This window comes from Setaria italica, chromosome IX (genome assembly GCF_000263155.2).
Source record: "Setaria italica strain Yugu1 chromosome IX, Setaria_italica_v2.0, whole genome shotgun sequence".
NCBI lineage: Eukaryota > Viridiplantae > Streptophyta > Magnoliopsida > Poales > Poaceae > Setaria > Setaria italica.
Genome location: NC_028458.1, coordinates 48004479 through 48014949, shown reverse-complemented (window position 1 = coordinate 48014949; position 10471 = coordinate 48004479). Strand labels below are relative to the sequence as shown.

At 48.6% G+C, this 10471-nt stretch overlaps 1 protein-coding gene across 1 annotated transcript; it reads left to right on the top strand.

The window, feature by feature from the left end:
• The first annotated feature begins 6175 nt into the window (after positions 1-6175).
• Positions 6176-7519, top strand: LOC101768532 (aspartic proteinase nepenthesin-1). The gene has a single exon (XM_004984519.2). The coding sequence runs from the start codon at positions 6176-6178 to the stop codon at positions 7517-7519; it is 1344 nt and encodes a 447-aa protein (XP_004984576.1).
• The last annotated feature ends 2952 nt before the right edge of the window (positions 7520-10471 follow it).

The window sequence follows — 10471 nt, the reverse complement described above, 5'->3', positions numbered from 1 at the left end:
AAGAGTCGGGCCACAGGCTATACCCCATTGTTCCTCGTCTACAGCTTAGAGGCTATACTACCAACAGATGTAGCCTTTGGTGCCCCGCGGATTCAATACTATGAGGAAGGGAAAGCAGAAAAGATTCGGCAGGTCGACATCGACAGCCTGGAAGAGCATCGTGTGGCGGCCCTCATCTAGCATGCACGGCATGAGCAGCAGATTCGACGTTACCACGACAGGAACGTCCAGGAACGCTCATTCAACGTCGACGACCTAGTGCTCCGCTAGATCCAGTCCACCAAGGACATGCACAAGCTGTCGGCCCCATGGGAGGGTCCCTTCATCGTTAAAGAAGTCATCCAGCCCGGCACTTACCGGCTACAATGGGCGGACGGCTCAAGTGTCCCTTACCCGTGGAACATTCAACACCTGCGACGCTTCTACCCTTAGGACATTCAAGCTATATACTCTTTATACCTTTTACATTGAATAAATAAAACATCAGAGGTTCTTTGTACCTACTACCTTCTTGCTTTCTTACTCGGAGGTTGTCCGACCTGATCGACAGACCACACCCTCGCCTTTACACTCGGGGGGCTTCCCCCGCTACGCGCCGACCTCTGGGTCCCAACATTTCTCCTACCCCTCTCAAGGTTGTGCGACTAACTCGTGTGGATGGCGTCCTAGCATGCGAAACCTAGACAACCTTGCATTTGCTTCCTCTACAAGCTCGAGATCCGCTCTCAGCAGAGTGCTGTCCAGGCAAGGCTAGATGCTTAGCGGCTACAGGCCTAGGCCACAATGTGTCCTGTAAAACATACCAAGGGAGAAAAGGAGTTTTGCCTTTACATAAGTTATTTGACTAGTTTACTTGTCTCATGACACAGATTGATACACATCATAGTTTTTCTATTACAGGGCCAACTCCTTGACTACCTCCTCCGCAGCCTGTTGGTACTAGTCGGCCAACTTCGGAAGGCTATCAGGATCGAAGCCCTTGGCTACCCCCCTTCGACGTGCTCCCCCCACTCGAGGGAAATGCGTCTTGAGAAGCGTAATGACATTCTTCATGCACTCCACGACGGTCTCCTTCATCAGCGCCTTCAGCCGACCAGGAGCACTCCTTAGTCGGTCCAGCAATGGCGTCGGCTCGGCAAGATTGGCCTCGGGCTGGATCATATCCATCACATAGCCCGCGGCCGACCGCAGGCCTTCCAGCTCCACCTCCAAACCTGCAATGACCACCTAATCATGCTAGAGACTGTGCATTGTGGGAACCAAGCACCGGTCCATATCCTTGCGCAAGTTGGCCTGATAGGCAAGTTTCTGCGACACAGCATACTCATGGTGCACGGCTATGTTGTGGTATTGTTGCAGTTGGGCTTTGGCGGCTTCGCACTCATTGAGGTCTCTCTTAGTCTCTCCTCTTTCTTCTGGACATCTGCAAAGTAACGGAACTCAAGAAAAGATACCGGTCTCATCTACTGAAGCTAGATCCTCTATAAGGGATGAAGCCGTACCAGTTAGCAAAGCGCCAAGGTTGTATTGGACCTCCTTGGTGATCTTCTTTTGCTCCTCCAGCTCCTGAGCCTTACGTCGGAGCTGCTCCACTGCATCCTCCTTGACTACAGCCTCGGGGCGGAGGAGCGGGTAATGGCGGCGCGGCGGCGGTGACTACAGCCTTAGGGTGGAGGAGCGGTGGATACGGCTTGCGGACGCGATGACATGACCTAGGGCTCTCAGGTGCGGTGGCGACGACGTTGGTGGCGGCGGCGCTTGGGGGCGAGTAGAGTGGAAATGAAAATGGAACCGTGCTCCTTCGGCTTTTGAAGAAGTTGACGGTGTAAACCTAGCAACGGAATCCGCGGATCCCCTGTTACGGCGCACGCGATAGACGGAATCCGCGGGTTTTTCTTTAAGTCTCACGGCGTGCCCTCTTGGCTCCGCCAGTCCTCGCGTTCTAGGGTTGGGTGCCCATTTTAGGTCGGCGTGCCCCCGTGGCTCCGCCAGTCCTCACGCTCGGGGGCTGGATGCCCATTTCAGGTCGGCGTGCCTTCGTAGCTTCACCAGTCCTCGCGCTCGGGAGCTTGGTGCTAATTTTACGACGGAAACAATACATTAGATTCTTGACCATTGGACCGATTACGTTAATCGCTTCAATGCTCAGGGCCTACTCCATATGGAGTGCGTCTTGCAACGCCCTCCATGTGTTTCCCTTCGCTCTACAGGATACCAAACATCCCGAAGCTCAACAATCGCATAGCCATGCACATTTGGTCATAAGCCTGTGGAAGCTTCAATTTTTTTTCCTTTTTTGAGCACTGCGCAACCCCTCCATCACTATGACAACACCGCACCTTCAGCCGAGTACATTACAAGCTTCATTGCGCATCCGTTAGGTTCATGTTCGACTCTACATCGCTCGCGAGCTTGAGGGATAAGGATACCCACGCGTCCCCACTGATCAGGATACTTGTCGGCCCTGACAAGTGGGCCCACCCGACCATGCCGTGCGGGCCAAGGCATGAAGACGCGTGGAGCACAAGCCAGGAGGCTGGACGAATCAATTCAGCCCGGATATCGCGGGATACTTGTTGTAAACCAACTCAGATTGCTTTCCAACCGACTAGGATTAGATCATATCCGATTGTAACTCTAGGTCGTTAGCCTATACAAGGCGGTCAGGGGTGCTCCCCGAGGGTAACGCAACTCAATTGACCCCACCTCACGTTAACTCTTCGCACCTGCGATCAGCAATACAACCCAGCAGAACACAGGACGTGTGGTATTACTCTTCGGAGGCCCGAACCTGTCTAAACCCTGCGCCCCTGTGTTACCATTCGAGTTTTTGATCTTACGATCTCCCCTACCTACAAATCTACTACCCGGTCCGGTCACTAAATCCGACAATAATGATGATAAACTACACCAACAAAAGGTATCATTATGCCTTGTTTAGTGATATCTTGATTATTTAGGAAACACATTCGGGATTCAATTTCCACTGAACATGATGTACGTCCAGTATCAGCACATGGTCAACTAATCAACTTGTTCTCTTTGAGTTACCTTTGCAACTATAACAATGTAATGCAGGCTGCTGCACAAAGCAACTTGTATCTTAGAGGTCAGATTAATGTGAAAAGCAACTAGATATATACTTGTTATCCTTACAATATCTATAACTGCGAATCATGTTCTGCAGAGCCTGTGGTTTCAACATGGGAAATTTATCATTTCAATTGATACAGTCTAACAGAAAACAATGAGGTGAAAAATTATCTAATTAGTTCCATATTTCGCTTGGAATGTAACGTGTGCACTCATTTAAGTTCATATTTTTCATTTCACATTAAAACTTCAGATCTTAAGATACCAATATCCATTATGATGCTTGGAACCACTGATGCGGAAATAATATGTACTAGCATTCAGCATTCCAGCTCAAAGCACCTCTCACCAAATTCGGGGAATAGTCACAAAATGAGAGTACACAAGTTTGAATGGTTATCCCTTCAGAAAATTAGTTGCAGAGATTGTGCAGGGAGATTCAGCTACATTCTTTGAGATATTATCCTGCTGGTAAGCAGCGGATCAAGGTAAATCAAATAGCTTTCTACTTAAAAATGTAACCGTGTTGATTTGTATCTGGTCACACCAAAATTTTCCAACAATGCAACCCAAGTCTAGAATTATTCTTGTGCTATATGTAATAAATATATAAAGTTTCAGATAAAAAAATATAAGCTAGGTTTTATGGGTCAAACTAGTTAGTCTGGTCTTTGCTGCGGAACAATTTGCACCAGATTTTATTGTGAAAGCCAAAGTCATTGTGTTGATTTATGAACTGCAGGTACCAGTATGAAGAATGAGGCATAGCTTTATGACATCCGCAACATTCATAGTCCTCATTCATGAATCTAAACGGCACACTGGCTACGATAACATAATTAAAGTTATCACTGTCATTTGAAAGTTGACTTTGATTGAAGAAAACTTTAATTGTTTTAGTGGTAACCAGCATAAAAGTATTTGCTGACGATTGTTTCAAAGGGAAAGATTGAAGGGCCTAGTCCAAAGGATGGCTGCAATTGCAATAAGGTGACCCTGTAAATCTCAAAAACCTACAAATATTTTGACACATGTTGCAGAGAGCTTCAACTTCGGTGCTCATTATAGAAACCTATAATTATTTCATACTTTTTTGCAAAAAGCTAAAACCTTCTCAATATGAATCACCCGTGAGCCTCTATGGCATACATCAGTGGACCCATGATGTCAGCCTCTACCTTTGTGAGAAAGTTGTAATTTCCCACAACAAATGTTAACATAGTTGTAGGCTTGTGTAATTAGCATAAAAAGTTTAGTTTCCTGCAACATGTCTCAAAAGAGTCGTTGGTTTTTGAAATTTACTCAAGATAACCTGTGCAGCTCTTATAAGCTATAAATTGGTTAGATAAGCTCAGCTACAAGCCCACATTATCAATCTGCAATTTCCATGTTCCACTGCATTAAGGTTCGACCCACTCCCAAGTCTAGACTCTGTTCCTTTTCCATTCTGCCTCTGTCAAGTGTCAAGTGGGAGGAAGAATGGTCTGCATTCTGTATTTCTAATCTCTTTTCCTTTTTCACGACGTACATCAGTTTGACAAAAGATACTTGAGGCTGGAGAAATGACCATCTATCAACGGCAAAAAGAGCAAGTCAGCAACACGGTATAGAGATCTACGCATGAAAGACCAAACACCTGTACGGGCTGGAATAATGAAAATTACATATCCGTGACGATATTGATTTCTTTGGGATCTTTTTAACAAGGGTTGAGGGTTGCGATTTGCGAAACATAGAGCCTAGACAGTGGCACGATGTGATACTAAATCTTTTCCTTTTATGTATACTACATCCGTAATGCACGTCGTTTTGACTTTTCTAGACATAGATTTTACTATGTAGAACGGAGGGTTACTTAAATCTGCATGTCAAAAGCCTGCAAATATACAGACACATGCTTGCAGGAAATGGAGCAAGTGCAAATGAAGGAGCTTCAGAAGATGCCACTTGCTTGCTTTGACCTTTTCTTGCTGCGATGCGGCTGCCCTGAAGCTGAACGCCAACCACGCCGACGCCAGCCGCGGGCTGCTGTACCCGCCTGCCCGTGCCGGCGTGCCGCCGTGTGGAGCAAGGCCGCGCCGCGCGGCTGCTCCCGGCCCTCTCTGGCGGGCGCTTCGCGTAGTAGACCCAGAACGTACCTGGACCTGGTGCAACATCGCCATCGGCACGCTAATTTGCGGGCCTAATTTGGTCCGCGTGCAAATATGCCCAGAGCAAGTTTTCCCATTTCCACAACCCGCGTCTTGGTCTTGGTCTTGCTGCTCAGCGATGGATGTCGCCGTCCCGCGCCATCGCGACGGTATGATGTCATCTAGGAGTAGAAGCCTTCCCGCGGCGCTGTTTCCCTTTTTCTCGCTCCAAATCTGCCGACCGGCATGCCCCCGTCGTCTGTCCTAACCTTCTGCATGGTTTTCTTCCACACGCGGACATGCTAGCCGAACTGCCCCGCCCATGGAGAGAGAATTCAAGATTAAGAGAGAGGGCAGCCCCGTCCAGGTATCCGACTCAACGAGAGAGGAGGTTTCAGTGTCTACATGTCAAAAACATGACGTCGAGAGAGGGGTTAGCTAACGATGCGAAACCAAGTGAGCAAGCTTCCAGATCCAGAGAATGTCTCGCACGGTCCTTCTCCGTTGCTATCTTATTAGCCTGCAAGTGGGCAATTATTTAGGTGCATTTTTTCAGCACGAGTGCACGACGGTCGGTCCGGTACGAGAGCAGTAGCTGATTACCACCATTAGCTTTGGCGGATTTTGACACGCGCACACCACGCATATGCGCCACCGCATGACACATGAAAAAGCTGTGTCTGTTACTCTTATTGGTCGCGTCTTGATCTGCGAACCGCGCGTGCTTACCTAGCTACACGGTTCGGACGCGCTCGGGATGTTTGAACAAGGATTAAGATACCATTAACTGGGCGATCGACAATTCGACATGGCACAAGCATGAGATGAGCTGATGCAATCCAACAGTTGTAGAAAACACTGCATCCTATATAAAGGGAGGGCCAGCACATCCTCGTACAGCACACCTAAGCATACGCATCAGCTAAGTAGCTAGCACGCCAATCACTTGAGCGATGAAAATGCACAAGCTAACCCTCCTGCTCGCGCTGCTCGCGGCGGCGCTGGCCATTTCAAGCAGCGACGCCGCGGGCGGCGGCGGGGCCATCCGGACGCAGCTCACCCGCGCCGACGCCGGCCGCGGCCTGACCCGGCGCCAGCTGCTGCGGCGCATGGCGCTGCGCAGCAAGGCCCGCGCCGCGCGGTTGCTCTCCCTCTCCGACTCGTCGTCGTCATCGCCATCGGCCAGCGCCTCCGCGGTGCCCGGGAAGGACCAGCCCCTCGACACGGAGTACCTGATCAGCTTCGCCATCGGCACGCCGCCGCAGCCCGTGCAGGTGACACTCGACACCGGCAGCGACCTCGTGTGGACGCAGTGCCAGCCGTGCCCGTCCTGCTACGCCCAGGCGCTGCCTTACTACGACCCGGACCTCTCCGCCACGTCGGCGGAGCTCACCTGCGACTCCCCACCGTGCCAGCAGCTGGACCTGTCGTCGTGCGGGACCCACAAGTGGGGCAACCGGACCTGCGTCTACACCTACTACTACGGCGACAAGTCGGTGACGAACGGCCGACTCGATGCGGACACGTTCACGTTCGACGGCTGCGACGCGGCCGTGCCCGGCCTCGCCTTCGGGTGCGGCCTCTTCAACAACGGGCTCTTCAGCTCCAACGCGACCGGCGGCGGCATCGCCGGCTTCGGCCGCGGCGCACTGTCCCTGCCGTCGCAGCTCAGGGTCGACAACTTCTCCTACTGCTTCACCAACGTCACCGGGTCGACGCCTAGCCCCGTCCTGCTCGGCCTGCCGGCGAACCTCTACGGCGACGCCAGTGGCGCCGCGGTGCAGACCACCCCGCTCATCCAGAGCTCCGTGATCCCAACCTTCTACTACCTCTTGATGAAGGGCATCACGGTCGGGTCGACGAAGCTGCCGGTGCCGGAGTCCGCGTTCGCGCTGAAGGGCAACGGGAGCGGCGGGACGATCATCGACTCCGGCACCTCCGTCACGTTGCTGCCGCCGCTTGTCTACGGGCTCCTCCACGACGTGTTCGTCTCCCAGGTGAACCTGCCCGTGACGAACGACGAGCCTCTGTGCTTCGCGGTGCCGTCGTCGAGGAAGAAGCAGCAGAAGGTGCCGAAGCTGGAGTTGCAGTTTGAGGGCGCGACGCTGGACCTGCCGCGGGAGAACTACGTGTTCGAGATAGAGGAGGGTGGCCAGAGCAACATGTGCATTGCGGTGATGTCGTCCGGCGGGGACATGACCATCATAGGCAACTATCAGCAGCAGAACCTGCACGTACTCTACGACCTCGCCGGTAACAAGCTGTCTTTCGTCCCTGCTCGCTGCGACAGGGTTTAGACTCGGCCGCTCGCGCCGTGCTGTGCCCGGTGTACGACATTTTCCATATTTTTCCTTTCATTAATTCTTTACGTGTAATGATGTAATTGGATGCCATATATACACTCAGTAGCAGTAATGTAAGAATAAAGTGGGAGAATTTGATTCGTGTTGCCACGGTCACCCAAATTAGTTTTCACTACACAGATTTGCTCCTTCATTATATTTGGCGCCCAGCTAGCATTTGGTTTACCTCAAATTTGTAACACACCGGACCTGTTTTGACTTCGCTCATGTATTTTTAGTTCTACTTTGTGATGCGTCGTCCTTCGGTTTCACTTGATACTTACTCATTACCACAAGAAAGATCGACCTTTCTAGCCTGTACCCTTACATCACATGCATACATCATTTCTTGACAAAATGTTGCACAAAGCGATTTGCTCAATCCAAAAATATGGCTCGTCAATTGTCATCACACTTTTTTGCTAGGCTACTGAGGTTTAACATTTTGTGGCACGAAAATTGGGACATGTCTGTTCAAGGTTGCAGATTATGGACTGCAGCTAAGAGATTTTTACTATTTTCAAACTGAGGGGAAGCAAATTGTTGGGTTGTAACAATCTGGCTTGTTGATTAATACAATCTGGAACATGTTTATTTCAGCTTATTACGTATTGTAATACTAGGCCATAAAAGATTTGTGCTGGCGGTTACAAGTGGTCTGTGCTGGCGGGCCGAGCATCCGCCAGTAATCTTGAGACAGCACAAATGTCGTCTATACTGGTGGGTGCCCGCCCGCTAGCACAGACCGCTCTGTGCTGGCGGGCGACGTTAGCCACCCACCAGCACAGATGCTTTCTATGGTGGCGGGTGGTTACATCACCCGCGATCACAGATGGTTTCTGTGCTGGCGGGTTCTTCTGCCACCCGCTAGGAATATGTATTTTCCCATTCAATATATTATTTCCCATGAGTTATTTATAATTTCTATTTCTCGCTAGTTTTTGACATCCGTTTTGCAATTTATAATTTCTATTTCCCACTAGTTTTTAGCCATCAAATTGAAATATGTATCTCCAACCACATAACAACAAACTTGAATAATAAATAATTCATATTATTCAAAATTACATCGTAGATAATATATAATTCACATTATTAAAAATCCAACATTTGGAATAGAGCTATTCTTTGCCACTAATATTAAAACTACTATGCCCATCTATGAAGATTTGTGCACTCATCCGCCATCAACACGCTATCTTTATCAAAGAATGCTCCATCCTCATGACAAATCTCGCGTAGGATGAACCTCGCCATATCTGTACAAATGTTGTCGATTTGTTTGTCTTCGATCTTGCTATATTTTCTGTCGATGGTAGGCATCTGCAAGTATCCACAGACCTCATTTAGGTGTTGCTCGATGAAGGGCTCCACTATTGCGAGCTGTTGTAGAACACTTAAATGCATTTTCTCCAATTGCTGGTTGTCCTTGTCTATGAATCTTTTCATTCCAATGGTACCTCTCCCGGACAATCTGCTCTCGTATCAAGATTCTGGTAAACCAATAGCTCTCTTATCTTTTATGTAATTTATGCAGCAATCAACACTCTCTTCTATATGGTAGCTCTCAATCATGCTGTCCTCTGGAAAGGTCTTATTTCTCATGTATCCATTGAGAGTCGACATGAACCATTCGTATGTCCACATCTGATGGAAGTACATAGGCCCTAGTTCAGTTATTTGCTAGACCATGTGGACCATGAGATGTTCCATGATATTGAAAAAGGACGGAGGGAAGCACATCTCGAGTTGGGCCTGAGTTTCCGACACAAATAGTTGAAACCTAGCCAACTCGACACAATCGATCACTTTCTGCGAAATCACGTTGAAGAAGTAACACATCCGTGTGATAACCATCTTTATCAGTACTGATTTGATAGTCCGGATCGCAATAGCGAGAAAAATTATGATCATCACATGGAAATCATGAGAGTTATAGCCGGCAAGCGTCATGCCCTTCAATGAGACTAGTGACCGGATGTTTGATGAGAATCCGGTCAACACTTTCAACCCGCGCAAACACTTGCATATAGCCAATCTCTCATCTGGTGTTAAGTTGTAGCTAGCCGAGGGAAGGTAATGCTTACCATTAGGAAATTCTTGCAGGTGGAGCTCTGGCCTGATTTGAAGCTCAACCAGATCCTTATGTGATTTTAGTCCATCCTTTGCCTTGCCCGATAAGCCTAAGAATCCGATGGTGCTATCGAATACATTCTTCCGCGTCTGCGACATCTGTAGTTTCAACCTACTTTCTTCCCCGTTTTGAATTATTAGCACCACCTAATAACTTCTTACCCAGTTTGAACTTGACCTTCTCGAATATTTCAAATACTATTTTACCCGTAGCCGGTTTTAGAGCAAAATGATTCTCATTGGTGCCATCGAAAAATTCCTTCATCCTGTAGTATTTGTGCATCTTCAATAAGAAGCGGCCGTGCCGCATGAACACTGTCTTCATAAATCCTTTAAGGTACACATATGATGTTCGATCCAAGCAAACTACGCATGTTGTCTTACCTTTTACCTGACCTATCAGGGCAAATAGGGCTGGATAATCATTGATGGTAACAAAGATAATGGCCCTTAGTGTGAAGTGCTCATGTCTGTACTCATCCCACATCCGAACCCTATCTTCTCAAAGCTTCTGCATATCTTCCATCAATGGCTCAAGAAAAACATCTATGTTGATGCCAGGTTGCTTCGAGCCTTGTATGAGAATGGTTAACAAAAGAAACTTTCTCTTTTGATACAGTCATGGGGAAGGTTGTATATGGTCATCAGCACTAGCCATATGTTGTGCATGCTGCTTCTTTCACCAAACGAATTCATGCCATCTATACTCAATGCGAACCGTACATTCCTTTTTTCATCTGAAAACTCTGGATGATTGGCATCGAAGGTCCTCCA